We start from the raw sequence: 17,799 nt of genomic DNA on the forward strand, positions 1-17,799 counted from the left end.
ATAACTCAATACATATAGTTCCTGTCCATCCTTATTAAGCTGGGATTTTACAGTGTGGTTTTAACTTGTCAGTGATGTCAGAAGGTCTGACAGTTGTTCGGATGGAACAAAAAAAACAAGTTCCAAGAAAATATTAGTGTGCATGCAAAAAAAACCCAAAAAAACCCTTGACAGTTGAAATTTCGATATAAGAACAGGCTACAGTGTCTCCATTTCCAATCTTTATATATATACCCGGTATGTTACATGTATGATTGTACTTATTTATGTAGTAAACTAGTTATGATATAGTTTTTTGATTATGTATTTTGGAGGTTAGCTTTATTAGTATTTTTCAGCAAATATTTTGTACATGATAATATCATAATTGGATGATTACAACACTTAGTCAACATAATCCTTGTTATTTTCCACTACCGTCGATGGAACCAGCAAGAGTTATGATTTGTTGGTGCTCTTTCTCTCTTCAGAGCTGGAAATCGAAAGTAGGACGGTTGACACATCTAAATTTAGATTTGGCGACTAATAATAAATCGGTTCAAAATAAACCTCTTCTAGTTTTTCTAGAACTTCTGCCGCCGTCATCACTTCTTCTTCAGTGTCACCCCCCATTTCATCAGTATCAGAAGACATCTTAGACTCTAAATCGCATTAGCGTCAGATGCAAGTTACACAAACTAGTTTCCGTTTGATTAACCACTGCCAAAACACGTGGTTTTGTTTTCCCGCCTTGACCGGTGTCATGCTTTTATTGTGAGTTGATTGGTCGTTAACATATTTAATTAACCATGTTTTAATAGCGTATGTCAGTTTTTGTCGGGATTGATATATTTATATTTCTCTTACCAACACGTTTATTAACAATTTTTATTTTGCCAGAAAAGAAAGACCACTTTATTTTGGTATTCTGCACAAAATTTCAAAATCAACAATCTCGCAGTCTCGCGTGGTGGTACGAGAATATGTGTAGTGAAAATGGCTGCTAGTCGAAGGGCTGCATTAACTAATGATGCAAATTTATCGTCCCAAAATGAATCTGGTAGAGAATTATTTGAAGCTTGTAGAAACGGTGACCTAGGAAAAGTTAAAAAGTATGTCACTACACAAAATGTGAACGCCAAAGACACAGCTGGACGAAAATCTACCCCTCTTCATTTCGCTGCTGGTGAGAATTTTTTACTAAATTTTAGCTTATTTTTTTGTAATTCTCTGCCTACTGTGCGAGTCCTGACTGACCACTGACCATGACTGCATCTCCAATACTTTGGCCATTTCGAGTATTCCTCTTTAAAAACTTTCTAGAATAGGCCTGGTATATTTTTGTTTTGTTACATCGAGAAACAACAACAACACGTCCTTTCCTCAAATTTGAATACTGAATAGAGAAAACGTTTGTCCAACTTGCATTTCAAATGTATCCACCACATGGATTTGAATTAGACCTACAATAGTACAAGACGTAATGTTTATCGTGGTCTCAAATTGTATATTCACTGCCCATCAAATACTGTCAAATATCCCACCTGTTGACCTAACAACAACAAATAAATCATGATGCTAGTTTACATTTAAATATGGTTAAGAATCAAGAAGCTTATTCACCAATATTTCTGTACCGGTATACTCATACCGTAATAAATATCGTGCATAAGACATACTTGAAGAAAACATTTATTTTTGTTTAATTCAGTTAACCATAAGAAATGTAACATAGGTAATAGAAATAGTGATATTATGATATGTTTACTGTTAGCCTAACTTAAGCCTAATGTCTACATGCAGAAAAGTAGTATGTTAACCCGATTTCATTTAATGTCTACAGTAAAAAACCTCCATAAGGAAAATTCAAAAGGAAAACATATTGTGTGAAGTAAAGTTGTATAGCTGGTCAAATTTAATTGGCTGCAATCTGTTTTGTGTTTCGTTATCCTTAGTATAAATTACACATTTGAAAGTCTCTCAAACATCAACTTCCAACTTGACTGGTAAATAGGCTACACTATACATGTAGACTATCATATGTTTAATTGCATAATAACAAGTCTGTTCATAGAAATAATACAAATTTTGAATCCTGCTTACATGGCTATGTTTTAATGGCATAATTCCGCAACATGTACCGTACATAGCAGTAATTCCTCCCAATATTGCAACCCATCATTATAACTTTATTGTTTCAATTATTGGGAGGGACCAACATAAGCACAGAAGAAAAGTCCCAGTTTTTGCATCTAGGGAGCTGTCAAAGAAGTGATGCCAAGTCTTTATGCATGTTTGTCAAAGACCCTCAGAGAAAAGTAGATGGAATTGTTGTTGGTTACATTGGCCAAAATCCTCCCTCTCACATTCAACACATTACCATAGAGGGGGGTTGGATGGCCGAATGGTTAGCACGCGCGCGCTGTATCATATGGTCTGTCATTGAGTCAACTGGCGGGGTTTCGATTCCCCGGTTGTATGTGACAAGGAGTAGGATCCCCTGTCCAACCTCGTGGGTTTTCTCCGGGTCCTCCGGTTTCCTCCCACTGCTAAAGACCCCTACGCGCAAGCGAATTATTGAAATAAAATTAAAACCATATGTTAGTCCCGAAATGACCTAGTTTGTGTCGAGTGGACGTTAAACCCCATTTCTCTCTCTCTCTCTCATTACCATAGAAATGATGTTGATGAGAATGTAAACCTAATTGCTTTATTTGAATTCAAGTAGCAAATATGCTGAATATCCACCATCCATCTGCTTGTGGCCCCGTCATTTAAAATATCAAAATACATACAAAGCACAAGCAGAATTTATTTAAGAAATTACTTAAAAATCTTAACTAAGGATTTTTTTCTGAGTGTAAGAATTTTTATTGCAAAATTTATAATGGATAAGATCGTGTAGTAATAAGCTTATTATTAATCATGAGACTGTTGTTAGAGAATTGGGATTTATTTTGGTTAGACTGACCTAACAAAGTCGAGGAATTATTATAATACAGGTTGTGTCCTACTCTCATTATTTATATCATAATACCTTTCTAGTAAATCCCTGGTTGTATGTGACAAGGAGTAGGGGGTCGTCTGTTCAACCTCGTGGGTTTTCTCTGGGTCCTCCGGTTTCCTCCTACTGCTAAAGACCCCTATGCGCAAGTGAATTATTGAAATAAAATTGAACTATATGTTAGTCCCAAAATGACCTACTTTGTGTTGAGTGGACGTTAAACCCCATTTCTCCTCGCTCTCTCTTTATATCATAACATCTTTCTAGTAAATATTAAAGATACATTATGGAAGATTAGATAAAGAGCTGGCAGTTCTCACTATAATATTTAAAAAAACTAAATAATGTAAAGGGAATATGCTGAAAATTTCAGTCAAACTCCTTCACTCTGAACCGAGATACTAGCGTTTGAATTTTAGGCCAAGCCTCGATCATCATTACTAAAGTCGGTACGATAAAAAACATAGTCTTGATATCCATTTTTGGATGTAATCATCAATGAGCATTGAGCAGCAAATCAGATTTAAATCCAAAGAAAATCAGACACATAAGATGACATCGAGAGTTGATTATTGGCTGGATAAGTCAATTAATGTATAATTAATAGTTTACATAACATTTCAGACCTAAAGAAAGACCTGCAATAGGTAGATTTAGATCTTGCATAATGTATGTTTAATCTGAATATTTTTGTCTTTTTGACTTGGGGGATTGATCCTATTTGATATTTTGTTGTATAGTACATGTATTTGGCTGTTTGTCGTGAGAAGTAATTGAATGGTTAAAATAGGGTTAGAGTATTGATGAATGTCAGTGGGTATTGTAACCACTGGGTGTAAATGACCCCAATATACTTGTCTGTCTGTCAAGCATGTCAAGAAATAAATATTGTTCCAATGTCAATAAAACAGCCAATCAGGATTTACATTCATTTACAAATACAGCTCAAACTAGTACTGGTTCAACAATCAGACCATTTGATTGGCCAGAGTGGATGACACCTGCCAATCAAACTGACCTCCAGCATTAGTTAATGATCCATATCAACTAATTGTTGGCTAGGTCATGGGTCAGTGATACCCTGGTAGTAATATCTTCCAACTGCATGTGTTCAACATTACCTGATCAGCCAAATGGTCAACTTCTTGTCCACATGTAGATAAGATTCAATTATACAGATAAAATGAAATCTACACATGCTTCAAGTTAGGCTACATGTACATGAGAAAAGCTATTTAGAACAAAAATGGCCAAAATCTCAACATTCATTAGCTGCATTTAAATCACAATTTTAATTGCTAAATCTAAAATCATATGTGTATTTCACCAAAAGAATGCTTAAAGGGGCATTAGATAAGATTAGATAAAGAGCTGACAGTTCTCGCTGTAATAGCTAAAAAAAATAGATAATGAAAACAAAATATGCTGAAAATTTCAGCCAAATTGCTTGACCCTGAACAAAGATATTAGCCATTGAATTTTAGGCTAGTCTCATTCATCATTTCTGACATTGGTATGATAACAACCAAAGTCTCGATTATCCAATTTTACAGTACATTATACATCGCAAAAGTAAATATGGCACGGAGCCGGAAGAAATGATTATGATCTGGATAAGTTAATTATTAATGTCTAATTAATAATTTAGATAATATTTCATGCCCAAAGAAAGACCTGCAATAGGCAGATTTAGCTCTTGCATAATGTATGTTTAATGAAATTGATAGTTAAGTTTAATTTAAAAGAATAAACCATAATGTCATTTCTTTTATAAACCTTTGATTTAAAATAAAAAAAATTTATGACAAGGCTTACATGTGTTTTAACTAATACATAAGCTTAAATTATTACTATTACGGTAGTAAATTGTACTGCCACACAGATGGGATAATCAAATCTAAGGAAATAAATGCCTGGAAAAGAAAGTCTATTTAATTACTAAAACTATAAAAATAAATGTACTTAAGGGTGGAGAAGATGCTGTGATTCTCCACCTAGCTATTGTTCTTTGAACCAACAGGGAAGGTGTGCTTAAAATCATAGACAATAGATTAGGTAGGTGTGAAGTGTCATGGAGGCCCCACCATGATAAACAATACCCTCCTAACATTACCTAGTTTTACTAGTCTATTGTTAGTTCATCTGTCAATTACGTCAATAGTTTTGATTTCATTCCTATAGGAGTATATTTATTTAATAATGGGTTAAGTGTTGGGTACATATTATAAGACTGTGAATTACAAATTCCTTAAGCCATCTTTGGTTTCTAGAAATCTCCTGACTTTGATCAGTAGCACTGATAGACAAATAGTGACAATGGTCTAAATGTTACTCAAAATTATATAAAGGTCTGATCATTTTGTCCACATCTCAGCAGACATTAACCCTGATAATTGTAGTAGTAGCCCTCCAGTTGAGGCTCAACTCAGAATAGTATTAACTGTATATGTAGTCAACATTCAGAGAATGCTAACTCAGTTACCCCCTGTTGGTATGTCCATTAAATAAGTCTCAAATACATACTTTTCTTGTGTTGCTATGCGAGAATTATTCTCATGCTGGTCTTTGTTAACAGAGTTCTGGCACGATATACATGTAGCCTGATTGGAGCTGACATGCCATAGAACTCTGTTTCAGTGTTAACCAAGTTAATTTATAGATATGAACTTACAGCTTAGTTGGAGCTGATATTTTATAAAACTCCATTTCATTGTTAAACATACATTATGCAAGAGCTAAATCTGCCTATTGCAGGTCTTTCTTTAGGCCTGAAATGTTTTCTAAATTAATAATTAAACATTAATTAACTGATCCAGACCATAATCAACTCTCGATGGCATCAGATTTCTCCGATATTAAATAGATTAGAATGGTTCAGCCATATTTTGATTTAATCTAAAAATGGAGGAGCGAGACTTATCTTCAAACAATCAGTTCAGTGGTTGAAATTATCGCGCACATCTTGTCAAACCCTCAAAGACAAAGGCCAACATTTTTGCTCGATTTGAATGAAATTTTCAAATTATTTATTTTACATTATCTATTTTCGAACTATTATAGCAAGAATGGTCAGCTCTTTATCTAAATCTTACATAATGTATTTTTAACCAAGGTGATTTTTAATTCCATGAAAATACTCTTCAGCTCATATGTTATATATATTTTCTTTGTAGGATTTGGACGTAAAGATGTTGTTGAACATTTGTTAGAGAATGGAGCCAATGTACATGCTAGAGATGATGGTGGTCTGATACCCCTTCACAATGCATGTTCTTTCGGTCATGCTGAGGTGGTGCAACTCTTGTTACGACATGGCGCTGATGCCAATGCCAGAGATAACTGGAACTACACACCTCTACATGAAGCTGCTATTAAGGGGAAAGTTGATGTCTGTATAGGTAATATTAAAATTTAGTCATTATATTTTTCAATTTCAGAGTATATATCTGCGGTCATCAATTCCATAGGGGGGTTGGATGGCCGAATGGTTAGCATGCTGTATCGTAAGGTCTGTCATTGAGTCGATTGGCGTGGTTTCGAACCCCGGTTGTACGTGACAATTAGTAGGGTCGCTAAAGACCCCTGTGCGTAAGCGAATTATAGAAATAAAATTGAACCATGTGTTAGTCTCAAAATGACCTAGTTTGTGTCGAGTGGACATTAAACTCTCTCTCTCTCTCTCTCTCTCTCTCTCTCTCTCTCTCTCTCTCTCTCTCTCATCAATTGCATATTTTCGATTTAGAGAATATAGAATTTCTAAACCTAGGATTTTGTAAGATCTTACTATCAGCAGTAGTTAAATGAAACTGTATAAACTACCTTCATTTATATATGAATTATTATTGATAAGATATTTTTGTATAATTTTATTTATTTATAAATAAATGAATTATTATTAATAACATATTTTTGTATAATTTTAGTATTATTACAACATGGAGCTGATCCTAACATTCGTAACACAGATGGCAAAACTGCCTGTGAATTATCAGATCCTTCTGCTAAATCAGTCCTCACAGGTGAGTGATTCTTTATACAAATCCTGAAAGTTCCTGAGGATTGTCAGGCACGGTTTCCCCTTTTCAATGGCGGGGTTGGATGGCCGAATGATTTGCGAGTCGCGTTGTATCATAAGGTCTGTCATTGAGTCAACTGGCGTGATTTCGATTCCCTGGTTGTATGTGACAATGAGTAGGGTTTCCTGTCGAACCTCTTTGGTTTTCTCTGGGTCCTCTCTCTGGTTTCCTCCCACTTCTAAAGACCCCTGCGACCTGGTTTGTGTCGAGTGAACGTTAAACCCCATTTCTCTCTCTCTCTGTCTATTTTTTTGTGAATATTTATTTTTTATGAAATAGTTTTGAAATAGTTATAATTCTGTATGTAATTTTGAAATACTTATAGTTCTGTATATAATTGTAGGTGAATATAAAAAGGATGAATTACTAGAAGTATCTCGAAGTGGTAATGAAGAAAAGATGATGTCATTAATTACACCATTAAATGTTAATTGTCATGCTAGTGATGGGAGAAAAGTAAGTATTTAATTCTGTGGATACTTATTTCCAAAATCGTCGCATTTCTGGCGAACCGACGAATCTTATATAGTTCAGTATTGAGAATTATGCGTTTGAAATTTGCGCCCTGTTGTTTTCTCTGTGGCTATCAAATAATAACATTTATGTAAATGGGATTCCATGTCGTGATGTACATGAATGAAATATTAAACATGCATTATGCAAGAGCAAAATCTGCTTATTACAAGTCTTTCTTTAGGCCTGAAATGTTATCTAAATTATCAATTAGACATTAATTAACTTATCCAGACCATAATCAACTCTCGATGTCAAGGCTAGCCTTCGATGTTGGCTGGATTAGATTCCTATATGCCGCTTAATGGCCATTGATAATCGAGACTATGCTGTTTATATTAATGATTTTAGTAATGATGACCGAGACTATGCGAAAATTTCACCCGCTTCTTTCTCGGCTCATAGTGGATCAATTTGACTGAAATTTTCAGCAAATTACCTTTACACTATCTAGTTTTTAACTATTGTTGCGAGAACTGCCATCTCTTTATCTTATCTCCCATAATGTATCTTTAAATCACAAATATATCGGATTCATTGTTTCGCGAAAAACATGACAAGTTATGGAGTAATTTAGCTGTAAGCCCATCAATTAACACAATGTATCCTGTTTGATTTACACAATGTGCCTCTGATTTGATTAACACAATGTGCTGGCCAATTAATTAACACAATGTGCTGGCCAATTAATCAACACAATGTGCTGATAAACAATTTATGCAATAAACACAAAGTGCTGCTCACTGATTAACACTATTTTGAACACTTTCACATTTTATCATCAGGTCATGTCTTATACTTGCTTGGCCTCAATGTTGATCCATGATAAAAATCTGTCATGTTAATTTGTTCTAAGTTCAAAGTTTTTTATTCTTTGAGTCATATGACTCATCAGATACAAAATATACAAATATTTACAAGATTATTTGTATTTTGTAGTCTACACCATTACATCTAGCAGCCGGTTATAATAGAACTCGTATAGTACAACTATTACTACAACATGGGGCAGATGTTCATGCTAAAGATAAGGGGTAAGTACAATTAATTAAGGGGTGAGGCTACCCGAAAAATGCTTTCTGAAATTCTAAAGCTAGTGAAGTGAAAAAGACACAATTAGTTAGGAAATATAATAAACAAGGGAAAACTAACATTAAAAATACGGAAGAAAAAAATTGTTGCCAGGGTAACACATTTTTTTGAAAAAGTATGATTAACGTAGGTACACCATATCTCTGGCACTAATAAAGACAAATGTCTCATTTTAGGACTGTTTATTCTTTAATGATAACCCCAAAACCAGACATAACTTCCCCCACTTAACAATAAATTTATTTAACAGTAAAAATACAATGGTCTAAACAACAATAGATTTACAAGATTATCATTCAGAATTTTCTTCCTTATGCAAAGGAAGTGGGTTGTTAAACACTGGGATTAGACTTGCTTTGTCCCTTGTACACTCGTTCAGGTTTAAAATGTAATCAACACATTAGATGCTTAGTCATTCTATAACCATGTCATATCAAAACCCAGACTTACAATCAACATTAATTTACACGACAAAATGCAATCAACAGCTTAGATGATTAGCCATTCTATTGTAGTAATATTGTAGTAATAACGACCATATTAGGGGGGTTAGATGGCCGAATGGTTAGCACATGCACGCTGTATCATAAGGCCTGTCATTGAGTCAACTGGCGTGGTTTCGAATCCCCGGTTTCGAATGAGTAGGGTTGCCTGTCCAACCTTGTGAGTTTTCTCCAGGTCCTCCGGTTTCCTCCCACTGCTAAAGACCCCTACGCGCAAGTGAACATTAAACCCCATTTCTCTCTCTCTCTCTCATTCTCTCTCTCACGACCATATTATGTCTTGAACTAATTATTAGATGGTCACTTTGTATCGAGTCATATCTCACACACTCAAATTAAATTGAATAATATGTTTATTTATAAAAACAGTGATAATTTGGTAAACACGCTGGTTTTGTCCTTTCCATTGTCAAAATATCCATCACATAAGGTAATGTTCTCCTCCAATTAACGCCAAGATCAGTCTATGACGTAAAGAAATTAGCGGGTTATAAAAGGGGGTGTGGAGCGAAATTCATCAGCACTCACCCGGTTTATCAGAGCAGGCATCAAAAGCTATATACTCCTCTTTATTGAGAACGAGGAACATTGATGCCAAGCGATTTTGATAATAAAGTTGTATAAACAACCTATAAACCTGTAGTTATATTTACGATCACGAAGAAAACACAACAAAGAAGTCTGGTATTACTACACTATAACCATGTGATATTAAGATCCAGGCTTACAATCAAGACTAATTTATACAACAAAATGTTGAATGTGATCAAAACAACCAGGCCTCGAGTTCACAAAGCATTCTCGGACTTAAGTTAACTAAAATCTAGGCCTTTATAAAACTTTTGTTGTTTTAATGTATCAAATACATCAATAAGAAACCATGTGCAAATTTTCACATTTCTGGATCAAAGATGTTTCTCATAAACAGTGATTGAAGTAGAGTAAATTCTTAATTTAAGTCTGAGAATGCTTTGTGAACTCAGGGCCTGGTATCTAGAGATTTTGATTTATTTTGACGAGCATTATTTTCAATGGTTTTGTGGTAAGAGAGCATATTTGCCATGGCTGTATTCTTGTATTTTAACCTGAATTTTTTTTTTTTACAGAGGTTTGGTGCCACTTCATAATGCATGTTCTTATGGCCATTTCGAAGTTACAGAGATGTTATTGAAGGTATTTCTTGATTTTATTTTATTGGACTGAAATGTTATCTAAACTATTAATTAGACATTAATTAATTTATCCAGACCATATTCAACACTCAATGTCATCGCTAGCCTACAATATTTACTGGATTTGAATACTTTTTGTGAAAGATAATTAAACGTAAAAATGGATAATCAAGACTTTGTTGGGTTTTTTTATCGTACCAACTTTAGTAATGATGCTCGAAGCTAGCCTAATTTTCAGCATATTCTCTTTACGTTATCTATTTTTAACTATTATAACGAGAACTGTCGGCTCTTTATCTAATCTTCCATAATTCCCCTTTAATTACTATTAATAATGATATCCAAATGGTTATTGTAGCACGGTGCCACGGTTAATGCAATGGATTTATGGCAGTTTACACCACTTCACGAAGCTGCGTCTAAATCCCGATCAGAGGTCTGTTCTTTACTGTTAGCTCATGGTGCAGATCCAACTCTTGTTAATTGTCATTCTAAAAGTGCTATAGATGTTTGTCCTACCAGAGAATTACAGGAAAGACTTCAGTGTAAGTATTTATACACAAATATTCTGATCTGTTTACAAGAAGGGGGGTGGTGGCCGAATGGTTAACACGTGCATGCTATATTATACGGTCTGTCAATGAGTCGACTGGCAGGGTTTCGATTCCCCGGTTGTCTGTGACAAGGAGTAGGGTCACCTATCCAACCTCGTGGATTTTCTCTGGGTCCTCCGGTTTCCTCTCACTGCAAGCGAATTATTGAAATAAAATTGAACCATGTGTTAGTCCCAAAATGACATAGTTTGTGGCGAGTGGACATTAAACCCTCCTTCACTGTTAAAAAGACCCCTACTCGCAAGCGAATTATTGAAATAAAATTAAAACATGTGTTAGTTCCAAAATGGCCTAGTTTGTGTCAAGTGGAAGTTAAACCTCATTTCTCTCTCTGTCTCTGCAAGAAACCAGTAATCATGAAAATGCTATCAGAAAATGGTCTAAAATAAGTATAGCTTGCCTATTGGGTTACACAATTTATTTTTTAGGAGTCACTGCATTTCTGTCAGACCAGTAAATATCTATGACTATATAAATTCTATATTTATTACAGATGAATATAAGGGTCATTCTTTATTAGAGGGAGCCAGACAAGCTGATCTCACGCGTGTCAAAAAATATTTAACATCTGAAACTGTCAACTTTAAACATCCTTACAGTGGAGATTCTGGCATGGTATGTAAACATTACAATTACTACTTTATTTTGAAACCATGAACTATTTGCATATACGTAGTACTCTTCTCGTTGATCTTTGGGTAAAGCTCATTGTATCAAGTGGTTTAACACGTAAGCTTTTGGTCATTAGGTCTGTCATTGAGTCAACTGTTGGGTTTTGATTTCCTGGTTGTCTGTGACGAGGAGTAGGGTCACCTGTCCAACCTCATGAGTTTTCTCTGGGTCCTGCGGTTTCCTCCCACTGCAAGCAAATTATTGAAATAAAATTGAACCATGTGTTAGTGTCACCTGTCGAACCTCATGAGTTTTCTCCGGGTCCTCCGGTTTCCTCCAACTGCAACACTGCCCTCAGAATAGAAATTTCCTAATTATCAGTACAGTTTGACTGCATCAGATTAATAAGAAACCATGTTTGTATAGTTCAAAAACTAAGATTGAATCTTCTGCTTTAAGCCCTGTAATCCATGTGTGCATTTTTCGCGATTTTGCACTATACTGATTGTTTCGCCGATGAAAATTTGTGCTGAAATGCAGCGAAAACGCATACATGGAAAACACACCATAAACTGAAGCTTACTTACTATTCAGTCAAAACAATTTCTTTTGTTTTTCTAGCATTGTGCTGCTGCATCACCATTCCCTAAACGAAAACAAGTGGTAGATTTACTGATTAGAAAAGCTGCCACATTAAATGATAAAAATAAAGAGTAAGTACAAACCACATAGAATCTCAAGTATAATGTCCATATTGACATATTTATAAAGATTGTTTATTAACTACTCAGTTGTCAATGTGGGGGTGGGTGAGGCTGTTGTAGTTAAGCTGTCAGGAAACTCTTGTTGCTCAATTAAAAGGGAGCCATGTTGGCTCAGTGAGTAAGAAGTTGGCTCACTAACATATAGAGGTACAGTATTTCGATGACTGCGTCGACTTTGACAGTTCATTGGGATTTTCCGGCGTATTCCTCCCCTTTGCCAGTGGTGCAGTACGGAGGACCTGACACGGGACAATGTATAGTGGTCCAAATGGGACAGAAAACTTCGGTCCCGTGTACATGTTGTTGTGCATGTAAAAGATCCCTTGGCAGTTGGAATTCAATAATTCAATATAAGGCTAGGCTGTAGCGCCGCTGCCCTGGCAAAATTTCCTTCAAAGCACGCTGTATGGTTGTATGCTTAGTTATATAGATGAGACTTAAAACCAATGTCCACAGATGTAAATTGGACGAAGTATTGTGCTTTAAAGCTCATTCCATTCAATATATCAGAAAAAAGAAAAATATTTTATAAAATCATATTGAGGTGGATCTTAGGATTTTATTGTAAAAGTTGTTTATTATGTATTTTTTCAGTAATTTAACACCACTACATATGGCGGCTGATAAAGGTCATTTCGATATCATGGATGTTCTCTTAAAACATGGTTCTAAGGTATGATTAATATATTAAGTGTAGAATAATTTTCGGTTTGAATTATTTTCACAAGTAAAATGAAATGAAAACAAACTATGTGTATCTCACAATCTAGGTATCAGAATAAAATTAAGTTTTTTACGCCCACATTTCATGTTTTGAGTATAGTGTCATCACTCTTTTCTGTTCATCAACGATTTTCGTGAACACTCTACAGGTCAAAACTGACACAGTTATATGGGACAACAATCACTGGTTTATTACACACAAGCATGATGTTTCAATAAGTATCGTTATTGGGCTTGAAAACGATAAGAGGATACTTATCGAAACGTTGTGCTTGTGTTTAATAAACCAGTGATTGTTGTCCCATATAACTGTGTTAGTTTTGTCGTGTTTCCAATCGTCAAATGCAACTAAAGGATTATACTCTACAGTTCAGAGTTATTGAGAATTTCAGATAACCTTCATAAGTAGCCCTAACAAAAGTCAGTCACAAAACTCACAAAACTTTATATGTCCGTCAGTTTTATGCATATTTATTGGCCCTGAAAAATTAAAAGTCATACTATTCACTTCTCATTACCAGAAGATATTGAGATTTCTACCAACAGAAGTTAATGTATCCTTTATTTCTTCAGGTGAATGCTCTAGATCGTTTAGGACAGACGGCATTACATCGTGTAGCCCAACAAGGTAATCTACAAGCTTGTCGACTGCTCATGTCATATGGTATTGATACGACCATTATGAATGTTAATGGATTTACAGCAGCCATGTTAGCAACAGAAAATGTTCAGAAGCTCCTACAAGGTTTGTAATATATTACGATTTCCTTAATATAATGACAAGGAGTAGGGCTGTCCGTCCAAATTAGCAGGTTTTCTACGAGTTCTAAAGTTCTCCGGTTTCTTCCCACTGCTAAAGACCCCTATGCGTAAGTGAATTATTGAAATGAAATTGAACCCTATGTTAGTCCCGAAATGACGGGGACGTTAAACTAGGCCCCGAGTTCACAAAACATTCTCAGACTCAAGTTAAGAATTTACTCAAAATTGTATATCTTATTTTAACTAAAATATAGCCCTTTATAAAACTTTTATTGTTTTAATGTATCAAATACATAAATAAGAAACTATTTGCAAAGTTTTGCATTTCTGGATCAAAGAAATTTCTTATAAACAGTGATTGAAAGTTGAGTAAATTCTTAACTTAAGTCTGAGAATGCTTTGTGAACTCGGGGCTTGATCGATCTCTCTCTCTCTCTTCATTGGGATGTTCAGACATGGTTTCCATTTGTCAGTGGTGCAGTACAGAGGAACTGACAAAAACACCTGTCTATTGTTCAGATTGGATGAGAAACCTTGTCAGTGGTGCAGAATGGAGGGCCTGACAAGGACAGCTGTCTAGTCCTTCGGATGAGACAAAAAAACGAGGTCTCGTGTACACATTGGCATGCAAGTAAAAGATCGCTTGGCAGTTGGAATTCGATAGAAGAGTAGGCTGTATTGCCGCTGCCTGGGAAAAATTACCCTTCACAGCACACTGTATGGTGTATGCCTGTCTTCATTAGCCCAGTATAGGAGCAGAACAGAAGGATGTTAAACCCCATTTCATTTTATATTATACTGAACATTTTCAATATAAATCTGTTGGGACTCTGACCTTACTATCAAAACATGTTATAGTGAGATTCAAGTGTAAATAAATTTGTATATTGTCATTTATAGAAGATTTACCAGTAGGAGGAACTGATGTTGATATACAGTTACTAGAAGCAGCTAAAGCAGGAGATTTAGAACTTGTTAAGGTATTATTATTTCTTTTATTTCAATGTGCTTCAATAAAAAAATAAACAAAAATTTAAAAAATAAACAAAAACTTGTTAATGTATTAATTTCAATGTGCTTCAATAAAAATAAAAAAAGTATACAAAAACGTCTCTCCATATCCAAGTTTCTTGATAATGGATATGATATATTGATAATGGTATTGGTATATTGATAATTGTTTTGATATATGTGTTATTATTTTATAGAAATTAGTGACAAGTAATCCTCATGCTGTAAATTGTCGGGATTTAGATGGACGACATTCTACTCCTCTACATTTCGCAGCGGGTTATAACCGTGTAGCAGTAGTAGAATATCTATTACAGCTTGGAGCAGATGTTCATGCTAAAGATAAAGGGTTAGTGTTACTTTATGTAATTTGTTTCACTTAATTGCAATTTTGTCAATTTGGAATATTTTGAACTGATAATCAATTTATTGTGCTTCGATCTTTCGGGTTTTTTTTTAAGATGAATGGGGCATTATGGGAGATTAGATAAAGAACTGACAATTCTCGCTATAATAGTTAAAAATAGATAACATAAAGGGAATATGCTGAAAATTTCTCTGAACCGAGATATTAGCGATTGAAATTTAGGTCTATCCTCGATCATCATTACTAAAGTCGGTACAATAAAAAAACAAAGTCTTGGTTGTCCATTTTGGCATCAAATCACCAATCACAAAGTGTATTCAAATCCAGTAAATATTGCAGGCTAGCGATGGCATCTTGAGTTGTTTATTTCTGTATAAGTTAATAATAGTTAATGTCTAATTAATAGTTTATATAACATTTCAGACCTAAAGAAAGACCCGCAATAGACAGATTTAGCTCTTGCATTATGTATGTTTAAGACATTGCTAATATATTAATTTTACAATATGTTTATTTTACAGAGGGTTAGTGCCCCTTCACAATGCATGTTCTTATGGTCATTATGAAGTTACTGAACTACTTATCAAGGTAAATATAGTTTATATAATTAAAATAAAATTATAAACATTTTTTTTGCCATCCTCATTAGCCCAGTCAGAGCAGAACAGTAGGACGTTACACCATTTCATTTATAAAGTTTGCTGTCAAGGGAATTTTGCCCAGGCAGTGGCACTACAGCTAAATCTTTATTTCCAATTCCAACTGCCAAGGGTTCTTTCATGTGCATGCCAATGTCTACACCTGACATTGGTTTTCCATCACATAGTTTATAAGGGGAGGTAAATCATAAAGTTGGGTTTTAGAGTGCAAAAATGGAAACAAAAAAAAGTTGGTGAAGTAATCGGCTAAATTTATTTGTAAAGGCCAGCTCAAATTTTTGTCAAGGTCGCTGAGATGTAAATAAGATTAGGGCACGTGATTGTAGGTTAAGGTTAGGGTAAGCATTGGGGTTAGGTCCAGGGTTAGGGTTGGTATTAGCACTAGCCCTGTTTACATCTCGTTACCTATGAAGAAAAATTGAGCTGGCCTTATCATTTAGCACTAACTATAACCGAAATAATCCTGTGTATATATTAAAAATAGATTAAGAAAATGAGACCACATGGATATATAGATGTATATGTGTTTATTTTACAGCATGGTGCATGTGTCAATGTGGCTGATTTATGGAAGTTTACACCACTACATGAAGCAGCTTCTAAAGGAAAATTTGAAATCTGTAAATTATTATTAAAGGTAGGATAAAAACTCTTTTCATCAACTTCTAAAGTGATACTTAAATGTGTTGCTAGAATTAAAATCAAGAGACACAGTATCTGTCACTGCCTGAATAACAGATGCACAATTTTATCAGTCAACAGATGTGGTTTTGATTCCCTGGTTGTATGTGACAAGGAGTAGGGTCACCTGTCCAACCTTGTGGGTGTTCTCTCGTTCCCTGGTTACCTTCCACTGCTAAAGACACCTATGCACACGCGAATTATTGAAATGGAATTGAACCACAGTTAGTCACGAAATAACCTAGTTTGTGTCAAGTGGACGCTAGATCCCATTTCTTTCGTTCTCTCACAATCTTATCAAAATTTTGACATAATCAAATAAAAGTAAACATGTTTAATTCATGTGATATGCTCAGTCAAATGTTCTCTCAGTAATCTTATTAACTAGAGTTGCTTCCCTGTTTGAAAGTATTTCGTAGTTTTCAAATTGGAAATCTTGTGTATAATATGTCCAATAGATTTTAATAAGGATTGTCTGTTTTGTATATTTTCAGCATGGAGCTGATGCTAATAAGAAGAATAGAGATAGTCATGCTCCGATAGATCTAGTCAAAGATGGCGACCAAGATGTAGGAGATCTACTTCGAGGTTTGTTTATTTTTACAATATAGTGGCCTGGTTCTAAAAGGCACATTTTACATCACTTGCTGTTTCAGTAGAAAGAATACTTATAGTAGCTAAGTCTCTAATTCATTATCATCCAACGTTTTCGACATTGAAAAGACGAATTATTTGTCAATTTAAATCAACATTGATGTTGTGATCTTACCGTGAAAGATGGGCTTCTGATATCCAATATTTATGATAAAAATAAACCTTTTAAAGACTCAAAGAACAAGGCTAGACATATTCCAAAAGTCATGTCAAACAGTGGCGCTATGTTCCTTTCTGGAGAGCATGCACAATAGATACTATCGGTGAAGACTGGAATGACCAGAGAATAGAGATTGCCATTCGATTGAAACTTCTGGCATATTTCGCTGAACATGACTGATTAGAAATTACAGTAAAAATAGAAATGATGGAATGTAAATCAGTTTATATACATTCATATTACATTAATATACTATTCAAAAAAAGTAGGGGATATTTGATTTTTAAGTGTTATTAAAGTCACCTAATGAAACTGACGAAGAAACAAATGACAAAATGAAATGAAGTTCACATTCATCGATTTAATCCAAATGATCGTTAGACTAAGTAAGGCACAGACTGACCATTATAAGGGTAAAATGATACCCGGGGTCAAACAGCAAAGTTACCACAG

At 34.8% G+C, this 17,799-nt stretch overlaps 2 protein-coding genes across 3 annotated transcripts in view; one reads left to right on the top strand and one right to left on the bottom strand.

Annotated features, from left to right (window-relative positions):
• The window catches only part of LOC126815955 (DNA replication complex GINS protein SLD5), a 36,267-nt gene extending 35,543 nt beyond the window's left edge, over positions 1-724 (bottom strand). The window contains exon 1 of one of the 2 annotated variants that reach the window (XM_056099753.1): positions 589-724. In XM_056099753.1, the coding sequence (XP_055955728.1) occupies positions 589-633 (45 nt within the window). In that variant the 5' untranslated portion in view covers positions 634-724. Of the gene's footprint in view, positions 1-549 lie in introns of both variants that reach the window. The other variant, XM_050542080.2, reaches the window with a different exon arrangement.
• Positions 725-961: 237 nt separating this feature from the next.
• The window catches only part of LOC126815873 (poly [ADP-ribose] polymerase tankyrase-1), a 29,562-nt gene continuing 12,724 nt past the window's right edge, over positions 962-17,799 (top strand). The window contains exons 1-16 of the mRNA XM_050541883.2: positions 962-1,165; positions 6,157-6,381; positions 6,907-7,002; positions 7,403-7,515; positions 8,512-8,606; positions 10,274-10,340; positions 10,698-10,884; positions 11,447-11,568; positions 12,187-12,278; positions 12,924-13,002; positions 13,626-13,797; positions 14,715-14,794; positions 15,023-15,174; positions 15,714-15,780; positions 16,390-16,488; positions 17,027-17,120. Of these exons, the coding sequence (XP_050397840.1) occupies positions 976-1,165; positions 6,157-6,381; positions 6,907-7,002; positions 7,403-7,515; positions 8,512-8,606; positions 10,274-10,340; positions 10,698-10,884; positions 11,447-11,568; positions 12,187-12,278; positions 12,924-13,002; positions 13,626-13,797; positions 14,715-14,794; positions 15,023-15,174; positions 15,714-15,780; positions 16,390-16,488; positions 17,027-17,120 (1,930 nt within the window). The 5' untranslated portion in view covers positions 962-975. The remainder of the gene's footprint in view (positions 1,166-6,156; positions 6,382-6,906; positions 7,003-7,402; positions 7,516-8,511; positions 8,607-10,273; positions 10,341-10,697; positions 10,885-11,446; positions 11,569-12,186; positions 12,279-12,923; positions 13,003-13,625; positions 13,798-14,714; positions 14,795-15,022; positions 15,175-15,713; positions 15,781-16,389; positions 16,489-17,026; positions 17,121-17,799) is intronic.

Source organism: Patella vulgata, chromosome 3 (assembly GCF_932274485.2).
Source record: "Patella vulgata chromosome 3, xgPatVulg1.2, whole genome shotgun sequence".
NCBI lineage: Eukaryota > Metazoa > Mollusca > Gastropoda > Patellidae > Patella > Patella vulgata.